Source organism: Scyliorhinus canicula, chromosome 8 (assembly GCF_902713615.1).
Source record: "Scyliorhinus canicula chromosome 8, sScyCan1.1, whole genome shotgun sequence".
Taxonomy (NCBI): domain Eukaryota; kingdom Metazoa; phylum Chordata; class Chondrichthyes; order Carcharhiniformes; family Scyliorhinidae; genus Scyliorhinus; species Scyliorhinus canicula.
Genome location: NC_052153.1, coordinates 170,399,837 through 170,418,670, shown reverse-complemented (window position 1 = coordinate 170,418,670; position 18,834 = coordinate 170,399,837). Strand labels below are relative to the sequence as shown.

The following is an 18,834-nucleotide window of genomic DNA, read 5'->3' as shown; positions in this document are numbered from 1 at the left end:
TCAGGGACAAGTGCTGTGTCAATGGAAGAGACACGGTACAGATTCACTCAAATGCTGTCTGCAATGAGATAATACCAAGAAAGGCTTGAAGGTTTGAGGGCTATTTTTGTTTGAAATTCAGGATGATTTGGTGGAAGTGTTTAAAATTCTAAAGGGATGGAACACAGTGGGGAGTTTTCAGGGATTGTTAGACAAAAAGATAACAATTAGACACAGCCAGCACTGATTTCAGCAAGGAACTTCATGCTTGAGTTTTTGATGGAGGTGACAGATCTGATGGATGGATATGTGCAATGGATGTGTTGCATATGGACTTTTAAAAGGCGTTGGCAAATTGCTACTAGCAGACTATTAAGGGATAGAGAATTAGATGTAGAGTAGGAAATTGGATTTAGAATTGGTGAAAATAAAGGGACGAGCAAGTGTTAAATTTAGTTTTGCAGATGGAGGACGGTATTTGGGCAGAAGCCCTGAGCAGAGTAAACACTACCACAACATGCGCCAGGCTCAGTCTGATCCAGTTTAAGGTCGTGCACCGGGCCCACATGACGGTGGCCCGGATGAGTAAATTCTTCGGGCTTGAGGACAAGTGTGCCAGATGCACCGGTGGGCCAGCTAATCATGTGCACATGTTCTGGCCGTGCCCTAAACTCAGAGGGTATTGGAAGGGATTCGCGGATATCATGTACCGGGTTTTGAAAACTGGGGTGGTAATGAGTCCTGAGGTGGCAATCTTTGGGGTGTCGGAGAACCCGGGAGTCTAGGAGGAGAAGGAGGCCGACGTCTTGGCCTTTGCTTCCCTGGTAGCCCGGCGACGAATACTGTTGGCATGGAGGGACTCAAGGCCCTCGAAGTCCGAAGTATGGCTATTGGACATGGCGAGCTTTCACGGTCTAGAGAAAGTTAAGTTCGCCTTGAGAGGTTCACTATTGGGGTTCGCCCGGAGGTGGCAGCCATTCATTGACTTCTTAATGGAGAATTAATCGTCGGGGGGGGGGGGGGGGGGGGCTGCTAGGGTAGAGTAGGGGTGGTTTAGGCAGGTCCTTGCGAGAATGGAGTTGTGGGGCGCCATTCTCCCCTACCCGGCGTGACGGAGGGTCCCGGAGTAGGGGAGTGGCGCCAACCACTCAGGGGTCGCGCCTCCCCAAAGGTGGGGAATTCTCCCCACCTTTGGGGGCCAGCCCTGCGCCGGAGCGGTTGGCACCAGAAGACTGGCGCAAAAAACCGATGCCCCCGGCAGCGGGGCTGGCTGAAAGGCTTTTGCTGGCCGGCGCATGCGCGATGTGGGGTTCTCTTCCGCTTCCGCCATGGCGGAGGCCGTGGCGGCCGCGGAGGAAAATAGTGCACCCAGGGCACTTGCCCAGTGTCTGAGCGGGGGGCCCTGATCGCGGGCCAGGCCACCGTGGGGGCACCCCCCGGAGTTCGATCGCCCCCTGCGACCCCGGGGCCTGCTCGTGCCGCTGATCCCGCCGTTCCAGAGGTGGTTCAAAACTCGGCGGTGGGAGAGGCCTCCCAGCGGCGGGACTTCGGCCCATCCAGGCCGGAGAATCACCGCAGGGGCCTCTCCGATCGGAGTGGCGAGATTCCCGCCACCGCCACTTCCCGGGTGGCGGAGAATCTCTGCCACGGCGGGGGCGGGATTTTCGGCGGCCCCAGGCGATTCTCCGACCCTGCTGGGGGTCGGAGAATTTTGCCCGTGGTTTGTACTATGCGTTATTTGCTTTTCTTTTTAGACAGTACTATACAATGTCATTGTTTTATATGCCAAAAATACCTCAATAAAATTGTTTATATTGGAAAAAAATTTAGTTTTGCAGAGTGGTTGGAAGTGCCGCACGGCTCTGTTCACTGTGTACGAGAATGATTTGAATTGAGTGCCGGTGGAACTGCTGCCCATATTTTCAGGCAATTCTAAAATAGGAAACAAATAGTAAATAATTCTGAGGGCCAAAGGAAACAACAGGAGGATAATAAGGTGGGAGAATGATCAAAAGGCGGTTGATGAAGCTCAATGCTAGTAAATGTGACGTGGTGCATTTTAATGAAGGAATTGTAATAATTATGCTTTGAACGGGGAAATGTTGCGCGATGTGGAAGCGCATGGAATTTGAGTGTTCAGGCTCGTAACATACCTCAAACGGCTGAGGCCATTGTAGGATAGAATACAAAAGCTGTGATGCCATGGGAAATCTGTGTTATTTCGTATGATGGTTGCCTGGTCTATCTAATCTTCAGTCACTGTGGTCTGAATCAGTTAGTTACTTCAAACTGGTTTATTCAGGCTATATATAGAATTTGGGCAGCACAGTAGCACAAGTGGCTCGCACTGTGGCTTCACAGCCACAGGGTCCCAGGTTCGATTCCCCGCTGGGTCACTGTCTATGCGGAGTCTGCACGTTCTCCCCGTGTCTGCGTGGGTTTCCGCCGGGTACTCCGGTTTCCTCCCACAGTTCAAAGACGTGCAGGTTAGTTGGATTGGCCATGCTAAATTGCCCTTATTGACCATAAGGGTTAGGAGATGTTATTGGGTTATGGGGATAGGGTGGAAGTGAGGGCTTAAATGGGTCGGTGCAGACTCGATGGGCCGAATGACCTCCTTCTGCACTGGATGTTCTAAGTCATAAGTCTACGGTTACAGAGTTGGTCTGAGTACACAGTGTTCCATCGTCTCTCACGAGTGTCGAGCACACAACTGCTGATGTAATTGTTACATCACGTTCTACATCAATCATTACCATAAACATTCTATTGAGCCATTGCATTACATGTATAAAACCTTCACTAAACATCTATTGACATACCATACCATATCCGGTTTGCAACTTCAACTCAAGGACAAATGTTGTGTCAATGGAAGAAACACAGGGCGCGATTCTCCCAAACCGGGAGAAATCGTAAGGCTGGCGTCAAAAACGGGCGGGTTTGACGCCATCCTCCACCCCCCCCCCGACCGGGAACCGATTCTGGTCCCCGGTCGGGGCTAGCATGCCGCGGCCGTGAACTCCGGCATCGCGGGCTTAACGAATTTCGTTAAGCCCGCTTGCCAGAGTTTGCGACGGCTGACGCGTCACATGACGTCAGCCGCGCATGCGCGGATTGGAAGACTCCAACCCGCGCATGCGCGGATGACGTCATCGCGCATTTGCGCGAAACCCGCGCATGCGCGGGCCGGGTTGCCCCTCAGCTGCCCCGCGAATGGATACAGCGGGGCGGCGGAAGGACAAAGAGTGCGCGGGGTAAGTACCCGCTGCCCGCGATTGGTGCCCACCGATCGCGGGCCCATGGCACCCTTGGCACGGCCGTGGTACGGCCGTGCCAATCGGCGCCATGGTTCCCCAGATCCGAACTTTACGGCCGTTTTTACGAACGGTCAGACCAGGTGTGTTTGACGTTCCTAAAAATGGTCGTAAAGGGCTTGGACTTCGGCCCATCGGCCAGCTGAGAATCGCTGCTCGCCGTAAAAAAACGGCGGGCAGCGATTCGTGTCGGGAGGCGGACGTGGGGGGGGGGGGGGGGGGGATAGCGGGAGGGCGTCAGACTAGCGTGGCCGTAAAAATTTACGAACCCCTGCTATTCTCCGCACCGTCGTGAGTGCGGAGAATCGCGCCCACAGACTGGGATTCTTTTGCGAGTCTGCTCCGATACCACTGCCAGTGAGGACAGAGAATTTGGCACTCAGCCAAATCTCCCATTCCCTGCAGTGGGAGCGGAGAATCCCACTGCCGTGAATGGACGGTGAATCCTGCTGCAGTACAGCTTCACTCAAATTCTGTCTGTAGAAACATAGAAAATAGGAGCTGGAGGAGGCCATTCGGCCCATCTAGCCTACTTTGTCATTCATTATGATCATGGCTGATCATCCAACTCAATAGCCTAATCATTCCATCTATATCCTTTGGCCCCTTCGCCCCAAGTGCGATAGCTAACTGCTTCTTGGGATGGCACGGTGGTGCAGTGGTTAGCACTGCTGCCTCACGCCACCAAGGACCCCGGATCGATCCGTGTGGAGCTTGCACATTTTCCCGTGTCTGCGTGGTTCTCATCCCCACAACCCAAAAAGATGTGCAAGATAGGTGGATTGGCCACGCTAAATTGCCTCTGAATTGGAAAAAAAGAAGAATTGGGTCCTCTAAATTGATATTTTAAAAAATAACTGCTTCTTGAAATCATAAAATGTTTTGGCCTCAACTTCCTGTGGTAACAAATTCCACAGACCGACCACTCTTTGGGTGAAGAATTTTCTTCTCATCTCTGTTCTAAATGGTCTACCCCGTATCCTCAAGCTGTGAGCCCTGGTTCTGGACACCCCTACAATCGGAACATCCTTCCTGCATCTACCTCGTCTAGTCCTGTTAGAATTATATAGGTACCTATGAGATCCTCCCTCATTCTTCTGAACTCCAGAAAATCTCATGGGCGGGATTCTCCAAGCCCGGGGCCGGGCCCGAGAATCCCCGACGCCGGTTCGAGATTGGTGAGGTGCCAGCTGTACGCGGCTAGGCCGCCGATTCTCCGGCCCGGATGGTCCGAGCGGCCGCTCTAAAAAGGCAGAGTCCATGTTGCGTCGGGGCCGGCGCATTAAGGGAGGCCATCGCGCATGCGCGGGTTGGTGCTGGCGCCACCACGCATGCTCGGATCTCGCGGCGCACAGTTCGCGCTGGGGTGGGAGGCTGGAGCGTCGTGAACCGCTCCAGCGCCGTGCTGGCCCGCTGTAGGGGCCAGAATTGGTACTCCCAGTGGCCCGTTCACGGCGTTTCCAAAGGCGTCGACACTCCGCCGCCGAATGGGAGAATCTCGCCCCATATTTCAACTCTGCCATCCCAGGAATCAGTCTCGTAAATCCTCACTGAGCACCCTCTATAGCAAGAACATCCTTCCTCAGTAAGGAGACCAAAACTGATCACAATATTCCAGGTGTGGCTTCACCAAGGCCCTGTTTAATTGCAACAAACATCCCTGCTCCTGTACTCGAAACCTTTTGCAATGAAGGCCAGCATACCAATTTGCCTTCTTTATCACCTGCTTTACTTGCATGCTTACCTTCAGTGACTGGTGTACAATAATACCCAGGTCTCGTTGCACATTTCCCTCTCTTAATTTATGGCCTTTCAGATAATAGTTTGCCTTTTTGTTTTTGCTACCAAAGTGGATAATCTCGCATTTCTCCTAATTATACTGCATCTGACATTTATTTGCCCATTCATTCAACATGGGCAAATCGCACTGAAGCAATTCTGGATCCTCCTCACAGCTCACCCTCCCACCCAACTTGATGCAAGTGCAAATTTGGAAATGTTACTTTTTGTTCCCTCATTCAAATTATTCATATATATTGTGAATTACTGGGATCCTAGCACCGATCCCTGCGGTACCCGACGAGTCACTGCTTGTCAATTTGAAAAAGAACTATTAATTCCTGCTCTTTGTTTCCTGTCTGCCAACCAGTTTTCTATCCATCTCAATACACTACGCCCAATCCCACACGCTTTAATTTTACACACTCATCTCTTATGCGAACTTTGTCAGACTTCTGAAAGCCCAAATACACCACATCCACTGGCTCCCCCTCATCAATTATACTAGTTACATCCTCGAAGATTTCCAGGAGATATGTCAAGCACGATTTCCCTTCATAAATCCAAGCAGGAGCAGCACGGTGATGCAGTAGTTAGCACGGCTGCCTCACGACGCTGAGACCCCAGGTTCGACCGGGTCACTGTCCGTGTGGAGTTTGCACATTCTCCCCGTGTTTGCGTGGGTTTCACCCCACAACTCAAAGATGTGCAGGTTAGGTGGATTGGCCACTTAATTGGAAAAAGTGAATTGGGTACTCAAAAAATAAAAAAATAAACCCATGCTGACTCTGTCCGATCCTGCCACTGTTTTCTAAGTGCTCTGTTATAAAATCTTTGATAATGGATTCTAGAATTTTCCCCACTACTGACATCAGGCTGTTTTATTATTCCCTGTTTTCTCTGTGCCTCTCGTTTTAAATAGTGGAGTTACATTAGCTGCCCTTCAATCTGCAGGAACTGTTCCAAGTCTATAGAATCCAGGAATGCATCCACTATTTCTATGGCCACTAACCTAAGTACTCTAGATTGTGGATTATCAGGCCCTGGGGATATATCAACCTTCAATCCCATAAATTTGGTCTCTACACAATGCCCAGTAACATTTTTTGCTCCTTGGTGTTTCTCAGCTCTACCCATACAGATTCTACATTGTCGGAGCTAATATCCTTCCTTCCTCACTGTTGCGTTAATTTCCTTTTCAACCAGCACAGTCCTAAATACTGAATACCCCTGCCCATTCAATTCCTATCCCTGTTCACCATGTCTCCGTAATTCCGATTATAACAGGCCTGTTTACGTCTATTTGCACGATTAGTTCATCCACTTTATTGTGAATGTTCCACACGTTAAGGCACAAAGCCTTTAAGCTTGTCTTTTTACAAATTAAATTTGGAGACCCACTTCCTTTTTTTTCGAATTAAGCTGCAATTTAGTGTGACTGAACCTGCACATTTTTTGGGCTGTGGGGGTGAGACCCCCGTAGACACGGGGAGAATGTGCAAACTCCACATGGACAGGGGACCGGGATCAAACCCAGGTCCTAAACTCCGTGAGGCAACAGTGCTAACCACTGCACCATTGTGCTGCCCTATGTTCCGGTTAGGCATGCTACAGCCTTCCGGCCTGAACGTCGAATTCAACAACTTCAGATGATCAGCTCTACCCCACCTTGACCCATTTGTTTTCATTTCATTTTCACTGTCTTTTACCATTTCTTACTTTCTTAATATATATTTAAATTGCAACCCCCCCCCCCCCCCCCAATCTTATCCACCTTTCCTTCACTTTTCTCCTTTTTGATCCCCTTCCCCTCCCCCCACACCTACAGTACAATTCATCCTCTGATGTTAGTTTCTCTGCTGTTTTACCTTTCACATCTTTTGTTCTCTCTGGGGACTGCCATGAGCACTCTTTCCCCTTGGTTTCTGTGGCCATTAGCACTCAGTTTGCCCGGGTTTCCATGGCTATGACTCATCCTTCATTCTCACTCCACAGTATAAATATTTCCCACTTTCTCTGTCTGTTAGCTTTGACAAAGGGTCACCAGACTCGAAACATTAGCTCTTTTCTCTCCCTACCGATGCTGCCAGACTTGCTGAGATTTTCCAGCATTTTCCAGGCCTTGTTTCTCTGCCCATCACTTTTCTTATCCCCCTTTCTGTCTTCTGTTTTTGTCCTTGTTTCCTCCTCTTCTGACTCCTTGCATAGGTTCCCACCCAACTGCCATTTTAGTTTAAACCCTCCCCAGCCACTCTAGCAAATACTCCCTGAGGACATCAGTCCAGGTCCTGCCCAGGTGTAGCCCGTCCAGTTTGTGCTGGTCCCACGTTCCCGAGAACCGGTTCCAATGCCCCAGGAATCTGAAACCCTCCCCCCTCACCATCTCTTCAGCCACACATCATCCAATATATCCTGCTATTTCTACTCTGAAAAGTTTGTGGCACTTGTAAACCAGATAATACCAAGGAACACTTGAAATTCTGAGGGCTGTTTGTTTGAATCTCAGATTGCAGGATGACTTGGGAGAAGTGTTTAAAATTCTGAAGGGATGGAACATAGTGGATGGAAACAGACTGTTAGCAGGGATTGTCCTGTTGAACAGGAGAACAGATATGAATGGGAATAAATGTAAACAATTTGAACCAGAAGGCAGGAGATGCAGAGGGTTCTGAGGGTAATGATGCAGAACCAGAGTTACTGATAGAAGTCATGTCAACATGCCAACAAAGGCTGTGCCCTTAGCCAAGCTGTACCAACACAGCTACAACACTAGCATTCAACTGAGAAAATTGCTCAGGTGTGTCCCGTCCTCAAAAAGCAGACCAAGTCCAATCTGGCCAGTTTGGGGTCCATCACTCCCTTCTCAATCAGCATTGTGATGGAAGCTGTTGTTGTCAATACTATCAAGTGGTACTTGCTCAGCAGTAATATGCTTACTGGCATTCAGTTTAGGTTCCACCAGAGCCATTCACATGCACAAAAAAGCTAGATTCTGGTGGTGAGGCGAGAGTGGCTGCTCTCGGCATCAAGGCAGCATTTGGCCGAGTGTGGCACCAAGGAGCCCCAGCAAAATTGAAATCGAGGGGGAAATTATTCACTGGGCTGATTTCTCCAGTCCCCCAGCTGTGTGTTTCTCGGCGGCACGGTGTTTGCTGGCAGAGGGGTTCTCTGCTCTCGCCACTTGCCAATGGGATTTCCGGGAAACCGACGGGCAGGGGAGCACTGCCAGTTGGACCAGAGAATCCCACCGCCGGCAAATGGCCAGAGAATTCCGGCCACTGCTTTGAATCATTAGAGTACAGAGGAAGACGTTTATGGTTGTTGGAGGGCAATCAACACAGTCCAGGTCACCGCTACAGGAGTTCCTCAAGGTTGTACCCTCGGACTAGCCATTGTCAGCTGCTGCAACAATGATCTTTACTCTAACATAAGGTCAGAAGTGGGAATGTTTGTTGATAAGCAGTCCATGTCCACATGCAGCAAATCCTGGACAACATTCGGGATTGGATTGTTAAGTGGTAAGTAACATTTGCGGCAGCTAAGTGACAGGCAGTAACCATTTCCATGAAGAGAGAACCTAACTATCTCCCCTTTACCATTGTTGAATTTTCCGCATCAATATCCTGGGTTTTACCATTGACCAGAAACTGAACTGGACCAACCATATAAATACTGTGGCTTCAAGAACAGATCAGAGGCTGGAGATTCTTCAGTGGGGAACTCAGCTCCTGCCTCCCTAAAACTGTCCACCATCTATGAGTCACAGGTCACTTTCCACTTCCCTGAATGCGTACAATTCCAACAGTGCTTAAGCTCAACAACATCCAGGACAAAGCAGTCCACTTGGTCGGCACGCCACCTTAAATATTCACTCCCTCCACCACCACTGTGGCAGCAGTGTATGCCATCTGTAAGATGCACTGTGGCAATCTGCCGAGACTCCTTCAACTGCACTGATTAGACTGTATGGTATTCCCTGTTGTAATTCACAGTGGATACCCACTAAGAATAATATGCCGATAAATTTTAAATTTAGATCTGCTGCACCCTGATTTGTATGTGCATACAAAACTGCTGTGCTGCAAAAATGCCTTGAAATGCTAGTGGAATACTCCAGGGAAGACAGTCAAAATGTGTAATTCAGTCCAGTGAGTTATTTGATGCATTTATTCGGACTAACTCAGAGTCCAAACTGCGCAAGTAACCAAATAAAACCAGTTGAATAATAATGTAATTAAGAATCTGTTCATGAGGTGGAAATTAAAATCCTGTTCAGCTGGTTTATCTCAGTAAATCCTCAGTTCTAGAACTGAATTCAAGTCCTGTCAATGTTTTATTTTTTATTCCAACATCACTGTTTACAGTGCGAGAAGATTGACAATGAGGTGATAGATTCAGTGTTCCCTCAACTTTGGAGCTGAACTAAATTAAATGTTGTTATAATGATATACTACCAAGGAAGTCACCCACTGAAGGGGAAATAATTCTCAACACTTTGTTTTACCTTGACATTGGACTTTGTACCTAAACCTCGGAGTGTTCAGCACTGTCATATCAGTTGAATGTTATAATGTCTGATAATGTCTGATCATAAGCATTAGGACGATGGAAATAAAAGATAAATAGCAACAAAAGGAGGTAATATTTGCCTTGAGTTTTTTTTATTCGTTCATGGGATTTGGGTGTCACTGTTTGGGCCAGCATTTATTGCCCATCCCTGAGATAATTTATCACATTAGTGGCGCAATGGTTAGCGCTGCTACCTGGTGGCGCTGAGGACCCAGGTTTGATCCCAGGCCCAGGTCACTGTCCGTGTGGATGTTGCACATTCTCCCCGTGTCTGCGTGGGCTCACTCCCACAACCCAAAAGATGTGCAGGCTAGGTGGATTGGCCACGCTAAATTGCCCCTTAATGGGAAAAAAAATGAATTGGGCACTTTAAATTTATCACAAAACAGTCAACCGCATTAGGAGTCACATAATAATTTAATTTAATCATCTTTACTGTCACAAGTAGGCTTACATTAACACGGCAATGACGTTACTGTGAAAAGCCCCTCGTCGCCACATTCCGGCGCCTGTTCGGATACACTGAGGGAGAATTCAGAATGTCCAAATTACCAAACAGCACGTCTTTGGGGACTTGTGGGAGGAAACCAGAGCACCCGGAGGAAACCCACGCAGACATGGGGAAAACGTGCAGACTCCGCACAGACAGTGACCCAAGCCGGGATTCGAACCTGGGGCCCTGGCGCTGTGAGGCCACAGTGCTAATCACTGTGCTACCGTTCCCCATGTAAGTCAGACAGGATTTCCTTCCCTTCTCGAAAGGGCATTAGTAAACCAGATGCATTTTTGTTAAGACAATGGTTTCATGGTCATCTTTAGCCGTTTAATTCCATTTTTTTTAATTGAATTCAAATTTCACCATCAACCTTGGCAGGATTCAAACCCAGGTCCCCAGAGCATGACTCTGTTTCTTGGGATTACTAGCCCAGCGACAATATTGCCAGCCACTGCCTCCCCTTACCTGTTTCACTTCGTGTTTTTGTTAGCCTTCGCACGAATATTACCACTAAGGTAACAATGCTCTTATGTTCAGACATTTTTTTGATTGAGAAAGAGACAGTCCCAGTTGGGTACTTCACCCAAAGGTAAGATTAAAATATACAACTGTGTGAACTATGAAGTTGGGCATGAAAAAGAAATGCTACTTTTGTTGCAGAGGAGGTGGGCTCCCCAAAACTGATCAGGAAATCGCTTGATATGTGCTTGTAATGTTATCCAGTCCAGCATTTTGTTCAAATGGCTCCTCCCTGCATATAGCTCCAACAGCTACTTAATAGCATTGCGGGCTGGAAAGCTTGAACCTGCGAGGCAGTGACACTGGCATAGGGTCAAACATATTTCATAAACATCAGATATGGTGCTTAGAGGAGGGTTTCAGCAGCAAATGGGTTGCTTTGTGGTGGAGAGTGGTGGGTGAATTTACACGAGCAGAAGTTGGCAGTCTTTGTGATGGAGGGGATAAGAAGACAGAGGGTGCAAATTAACAGGAAAACGAGCCCCGTTTGGTGGGGTGTTTCTCAGCGCCTGCAGTGCTGAAAACAACCCTGGTATTTTTTTTTAGGCCCCAGAGAGGAACCCCCGATGAGGCTTCAATTCATGCATGAGCTCATCGTTTCTGGAAGAGATCAGGGCGCCATTTTTAAATGCGAGCCAGAGCTCTTGATCCCCCACAGCGGCCTCCGGACCCCTCCATTACCCCAACTTACTGATTAGGGGGTCCTTGAGCAACCCCCCCTCCCCTTTCACAAGGTCAGGGACCCCTGGGCCTGTTCCCTGGCATGGGCATCTTGGTACCTGGGTACTGCAGCCTGGCAGTGCCCCTGGCATTGCCAATTGGGCATCCCAGCAGTGCCACATTGCATGGGTAGCACTGTCAGGGTGCCCCAGTGGCACTGCCAAGGTGCCAGTCTTGCAGTGCCAACATGTCCGTGAGGGATCAGGGATGCTACGGTACCACCCTGCCCACCAGGGGGCCTCCGATCGACTGGGAGATCCCCCCCTGTGCCGTTGTGCCTGGTCCACGTTTGTGGAAACGAGTGCTCAACGGCGCCATAATGAGGTCTCCAAGACGGAAGCATCCGGAGGCTGGGAGATTCCGGAGAAGACATATTTAGGTGAAGCTAACTGCTCACTTAAATATGCAAATCTGGATTCTGCCCAATGGGGGCAAGATCCAGATCGCGCCATATCGCGAGATCGCGTTAGATCTCATATGGCGCCCCGAGCATCGTAAATCCTGCAAGGCTTGACTTTCGCGAGATTTTTTTTTAAAAATTTAGTGTATCCAATTCATTTTTTCCAATTAAGGGGCAATTTAGCGTGGCCAATCTACCTAGCCTGCTTATTCCTTTAGGGTTGTGGGGGCGAAACCCATGCAAACATGGGCAGAATGTGCAAACTCCACACGGACAGAGACCCAGAGCCGGGATCGAACCTGGGACCTGCGCCACCGTGCTGCTCCCTCTCGCGAGATTTAACGGCTGCATCGCGTCACCAAGTTAGGTGCGACAAGGCCATATGATCAGGCTCGGAAGGTCAGTTTGGTATTAAGCAGGACACTTACCTATCATACACTGAAGAAATGGTCAGGGAAGGGGATAGAGCTGTTGGCAAAGATATGGGGTGAGATTCTCCCATCGGGAGACTAAGTCCCGACGCCGGAGTGAAAACCAGAGTTCGCCCCCTATTCTCCCACCCCCGGCGGGCTAGGAGCGGCGCCGCGTCATTTACGCGCGACGGGCCTTGGCGCCACGTAAAAGCGATGCCGCGTAAATTACGCGGTAAAGACCGTCACCCGCGCATGCGCAGGGAAGCCGGCGCCAACGCGCACATGCGCGGTTGCCGTCCTCCCCGCGATCGCCCCGCAAGAAATGTCAGATTGATCTTGCGGGGTGGCGAAGGAAAGTATGTCCTCCTTCAGAGAGGCCGGCCTGCCGATCGGTGGGCACCGATCACGGGCCAGACCCCTTTTGAGCCCCCCCCCCACCTTGGTGCTGGATCCTCCCCCCCCCCACCACAGTGTTCCTGCCAGCAGCGACCAGGTGTGGACGGCGCCGGCGGGAACCCGTCGTATTGGGCAGGCCGCTCGGCCCATCCAAGCGGCCAGCCGTAAATCTCGCCCCGCCTGTTTGGGGGGTGTGGGAGAATCGCGTGCGGGTGCCGGGGCGGCGTGGCGGGACTCGCCCGGCGCCGCAGCGATTCTCCCACCCGGCGTGGGAGGGGGAGAATTGCACCCATGGCACTTGTATCTAGGTCCAAAAATAATGAAAATGAAAAGCCACTGGAGATACTTGGATCTTTTATGAGGAATCATAAAGTCACTACAGTGCAAAAGGGTGCCATTTGGCCCATCGAGTCTGCACTGACCCTCCAAAAGAGGACCCCACCTAGGCTCATGCCTCCACCTATCCTCTAATGCAGTAGCCCCACCTAACCTTTTGGATACTAAGGGACAATTTAGCATGGCCAATCCACCTAATCTGCACATCTTTTGACTATGGGAGGAAACCGGAGCACGCGGAGGAAATCCACGCAGACACTGGGGCAAAGTGCAAATTCCACAGAGACAGTCACCCAAGGCTGGAATTGAACGCTGGTTCCTGGTGTTGTGAAGCAGCAGAGCTGACCACTGAGCCACCGTACCATCCTTTTTTAATATGAATGGTCACCCACTCTCCCATCCAATTCAATGCCACCCCTTCCAACCTCACAACAGCCCGCCCTTTGTTACCTCAAGTCATGAGTGTTCTTGCTCTAGGATGTTCTTGCTCAGAAGGAGTTCAGAGTTTACCAAACTAATTCCTGAAATGATGGGACTGACGTATGGGGAGAGATTGAATCAATTAGGAATGTATTCGCTGGAGATCAGAAGAATAAGGGGAATCTCATAGAAACCTATAATATTCTAACAGGACGAGACAGGATATATGCAGGAAGGATGTTCCCGATGGTGGGTGTGTCCGGAACCAGGGGTCACAGTTTGAGGATATAGGATGGACCATTTAGGACAGGGATGAGGAGAAATGTCTTCACCCAGAGAGTGGTGAGCCTGTGGAATTTGTTACCGCAGGAAGTAGTTGAGGCAAAGCATCACATGTTTTCAAGAAGCAGTTAGATATAACACTTAGGGCGAAGGGGATGAAAGGATATGGGGGGAAAACGGAATTAGACTATTAAGTTGGACGATCAGCCATGGTCATAATGAATGGTGGAGTAGACTCAAAGGGCTGAATGGCCTCCTCCTGCTCCGATTCTCTATGTTTCTATGTGCTAATGAAACTGCATTCTAAAAAACATACAGAGATTATGCTGGTAATTTTATATCAAAACAAGTACGGTCCATTATTGGTGATGCGTGAGAGAAAAATATAGGGACGGTTCCTTCTGATTGCCTAGTAATAATATACAAAGTGTCGAATTGATCGTGTTGTGCAGCAGCCTCATATATTAAAAGCTTGCATTTATGTAATATTTTAGCGAGAGTTGCCAATCAGGGAAAGGAAAATCAGCTGCAATTGAAAATGAAATGAAATGAAAATCGCTTATTGTCACAAGTAGGCTTCAATGAAATTAAATTAAATGAAAATCGCTTATTGTCACGAGTAGGCTTCAATGAAGTTACTGTGGAAAGCCCCAAGTCTCCACATTCCGGCGCCTGTCCGGTGAGGCTGGTACGGGAATCGAACCGTGCTGCTGGCCTGCTTGGTCGGCTTTAAAAGCCAACGATTTAGCCGAGTGAGCTAAACCGGCCCATAAAACTGGGGCAATTCTTTCTCCAGATTGCAATCCTAACACTGGAATGGGAGTAGGTTCATCCTCTCGCACCTGTTCCACTACCATTCAATTAAATCACTGATCTGTGCCTTAACTACACCCACCCGCCTTCGGAGACCTCCACTCTCCTTTGTGTGTAAATGTGCTCTCTGACATCAGCCCTGATCAGTGCTGCTCTAATGTTAATGTTCAGCCCTTAAAGCAGTGGTGGGCAACCTGCGGCCTGGGGCCACATGCAACTCATCTGGGTTCTGAGTGCGGCCCACAAGATATTTTGTTGACTGTTGCTCCCTCACAAAGTTTCCACATTCCGCTGATTTCAGTCCGTGTAGTGTTTTTCCTACCGGTATGACTGAAGTGACCCGCATGTAAAGCAAGAACAAGTGAAGTGATGTGCACGCTGATTGCTCACAACATTGACGAAGAGCGCCGTGCGCTCCCTCTGCGTCGGAAACATAAATATATATAATATACAAATTCTACAACTCGCTACGAATTTTCAATTAAGAGTCAATCACCTTGCTATTTGTCTGGAGTCACATGTAGTCCAGACCAGGTAAGGGCGGCAGATTTCCTTCACTAAAGGACATTAGTGAACCAGATGGGTTTTTATGACAATTGACAATGGTTTCGTGGACATCATTAAGACTTTTTAATTCCAGATGTTTTTTTCATTGAATTCAAATTTCACTATCTGCATTACTTCTGGATCTCTGGTTTACTGGTCGAGTGACAATACCATTATGCCACTGCCTCCCTACGTGGCAACCTGTTGTACTTGAGGAACCATTGCATTTTAAGAGTATATATAACAGTTCTGTGAATACACGCGAAAGCAGAAATACAGAGATTTCCTGTCCTGCATGTTGCTCTTCTTAAATGTTTGTATGTTTTATTTCCTAAGCACACTTCCTGGACAAGATAGTTAAAGGTACTGCATGTTTTGTTTTCTTTTGGTCTCTTGTTATGCTGCCTCTGTAAATAAGTAACTGACTCTTTTACCTTACTTGTGTCATGGTTTCATTATTCAAGCTTTTGTCAGATAATGCATTAATGAGATATTTACACTGAGTTATGACTGCAATATTTTTACAGCAATTAGTACCTGAAAATCTTGAAAGTCAATTAGCTGGAAATAGATTTGCCTGAGATTCATTTGCTCCCTCATTGTAGCTGGTGGTACAGATTCAAACTCACGTACTGTGGCACTGCAAAATAGCTCAACAGTAATTGAGAGCAGTTCATCCCCGTTAAACATTAATAGTTGATGCAGGAGGGGAAAAAATGAATCACAATGCAGAATGTTTGAGGAGTAATTCCATCTTGCAGGAGGAAATCATTCGTAACAATGTCAAGCACTGTTTGTAGCTATGTATAAAACTGTTAAGTGGCTTGGGGTAAATTTGATACAAGTTTAATGATCATAGCACCTCATCTTTCATTAATAGTATTTATGTGTTTTAACAGCATTTCTGAAATAAGTTGTTCAATTTGCAGAAATGTTCCTGTAGCTACATTTCCAGACATGTCTTATTTAAGCTGATAGATTTGACAGTACAACTAGTCTTCATTATTAAGAGCAGCAATAGGGGTTTTGTTCAACTCACTCACATCTTTGTAATTGCAAGCATCCTTTTTCTTCTGTTTATATAAATACAGATTCTGAATATGCCATTACTTTTAATTATGTTTCCACAATTTTCCTCCTTGTCCATAATAGCAGACAAGATAGGATACAAAGGTAAAGACAAAAGCCCCAGGGAGATTGTTACGGACAATCCCTCTCTGCTGTCTGTCTTCAAGCACGTCATTTAGCGTGATTTTCTTTTGAATTTTTAAGTTTCTTCTGTTGACTTTATTTTTCTGTTCAGGCTTTTAGTCTATGTTCATTGTGGTTCTTATGGTTATTGCTTTCTGTCTCAGTCTTAAATCGTTCAACGTGCCAAGCTGCTGTTTCTGTTGAAAACCTTGTCCGTCCCGTTTAGTCCTTCCGCAGTTTTGATCAGGTGCTCAGCACTCACCTGTTTACTGGCCTTTGCTTTCTCCTTTGAAAGGAATGTGAGTTTTTAAAGCTTAAAAGTTTTTTTATCAATATAGTTATCAATTCCTTACCTATACTTTGTTCATCTATTTCAGTTGCCATAATTTCACATGAATAAGCATCAACTGGAAAGCCCCACAATAGCGGGAGATTCTGTCTGAAGTTTGGGAGGGGTGGGGGCAAGAGACGGAAACATGTACGGTTCTTGCCTCCCCAATGGTTCATTCCGAATTGATGTGCTGATCATTATACGGGAGGGGTTGTGTGTCAAGCTACATTTTCCTAGCCTCCTATGCTGAGGAGTTGTCTACAAGAGGATAAACACAGAGGAAAATGGAGAGATAGGATAAATCTTAGAAAATGCAGGCAAGGTCTGTTTCTTCTTCGGAAACAAGCTCTTCAGATATTCACCCTGTTCAGTGTAAAGCACCACCCGACATAGATCTAAACCAGATGGAGCCAGATTGAATTCCTGATCTGTATCCCGTGCTCCAACCTCAGGGAGGAATGGGAAAATTATCTGTGGTTTTCATTCCTGATTGCTACAGGAAAATAGGAGCAGGGTAGGCCATTCAGCCCTGGAACCTGGCCTGCCTTCCACGTAGATAATGGCTGCAAAGCATATTAACTCCATCTTCCTGGCTAATATCAGTAACTCTTAATATTCTTGCCTAACCAAAATCTTATCAATCACAGTTTTGAAATTTTCCAATGACTTGGCCTCAATTGGAGGGAGTTCTAGATTTGTACTATCCTTTAGGTGGAGAAGTGCTTCCTGACATCATACCTGAATGGCCTAGTTGCAGTTTTACAGTCACGGCTACGTCTTTCAGAGAAAATAGATTGTCTTTATCTGTCCTGTTCAATTCATTGACCATCAGAAAGACCTCAGTTAGATCACCTACATGTAATCACGCACACACAATGGGTCGTAAGTGTATGGAATGACGTTTGTTGTAAAATGCATGTCTTTGAGGATTTATTTTAGACTGGGCTTCCATTGCTAAGGGTTAACTGCCTAGCCTCACACATGAAGAATGGCCAGAATGAGGTCTTGGGGAGTAGGGTGGCTAGCACCTGCAAAACCTAATGATAGCTGGAGGGAAATGCTTTGAGAAAAGGAAGAGAGAAAATTAGTGGGGTACAAAGAACAGTACAGCAGAGGAACAGGCCCTTTCGGCCCTCCAAGCCTGCGCCGATCATGATGCCTGCCCAAACTAAAACCTTCTCCATTTCCGGGGTCCGTATCCCTCTATTCCCATCCTATTTGTGATAAGTCTATTCTGTACCCTCTCAAAAGCATCCACATCTGGTAGTGTGGTGACCAGAATTGTATGTAATATTTCAAATGTGGCCTAACTAAGGTTCTGAACAGCTGCAGCATGACGTGCCAATTTTTATACTCAATGCCCCGACTGATGAAGGCAAGTATGCCGGACGCCTTCTTGACTACCCTCTCCACCTGCGTTGCCACTTTCATTGATGTGTGGACCTGTACGCTCTGGTCTCTCTGCCTGTCAATATTCCAAAGGATTATGCCATTTACTGCATACTTCCCACCTGTATTAAATCTTCCAAAATGGATTACCTCACATTTGTCCGGATTAAACTCCACCTGCTATTTCTCTGCCCAAATCTCCAACTCATCTATATCCTGCCGTATCCTCTGACAGTCCTCTTCAGTATCCACAACTCCACCAATCTTTGTGACCAACCATTTGCTATTCTTGGTTATCTGATATTGCTGTTTATTGCCCCCCCCCCCCCCCCCCCCCCCCCCCCCGACTTTATTTTTTTGCCCTTGTTCTGTGAACCTCTGATGCTTGCCACATTGCAGGTCCCTAACCATGAGGATATGTTCCCATGCCTCCAGCAAAGGTTATTGAGAGATACATGAAAAGTAACAAATTTCCCTCTATTTCACCCTCCCAGATGAGATCAGACTCGAGGAAACACCTTCACGAAGGAATCTTTGGGTTGGGGCCAGTGTTCTGTTCCAATATTTGTGATTGGTTGTGTTCCAAGGCTTTTATTGCCTTTTCAAATTTTGATAGCAAAAGTTGTAGTGACCAAATTTTAAAATGCTGAAGTTCTCTTGTGTCTCGTGGACAGTGAGGACTTCCTTGTCAGGAATGGTAAAAGCATAGAATATCTGCCCACTCCTCATCAACAGCCAGTGCAACATGCACCTACAACTCACCCCAGCAGTTATCCTGTATTCTGGGAATGTCTCAGAGCCATGAAGTCATAGTGTATTTGGATCATCTCTTTACTATGAACTGGTCCATTGGGTGATGGATTGAGCCACAATTCGCTTGCCTTTCTGAACAGACAACAGAGTGATAAAATCTTTGTTTCCTTGCCTTGACTGTACTT

At 47.6% G+C, this 18,834-nt stretch overlaps 1 protein-coding gene across 25 annotated transcripts in view; it reads left to right on the top strand.

Annotated features, from left to right (window-relative positions):
* The window catches only part of tenm3 (teneurin transmembrane protein 3), a 4,148,867-nt gene that overhangs the window by 3,982,103 nt on the left and 147,930 nt on the right, over positions 1-18,834 (top strand). For 18 of the 25 annotated variants that reach the window (XM_038805737.1, XM_038805738.1, XM_038805724.1 and 15 more), the window contains 2 exons: positions 15,322-15,348; positions 16,138-16,158. The exons of 4 other annotated variants lie outside the window; for them this stretch is intronic. In XM_038805737.1, the coding sequence (XP_038661665.1) occupies positions 15,322-15,348; positions 16,138-16,158 (48 nt within the window). The remainder of the gene's footprint in view (positions 1-15,321; positions 15,349-16,137; positions 16,159-18,834) is intronic. 3 more of the 25 variants (XM_038805732.1, XM_038805742.1, XM_038805730.1) reach the window with 2 other exon arrangements.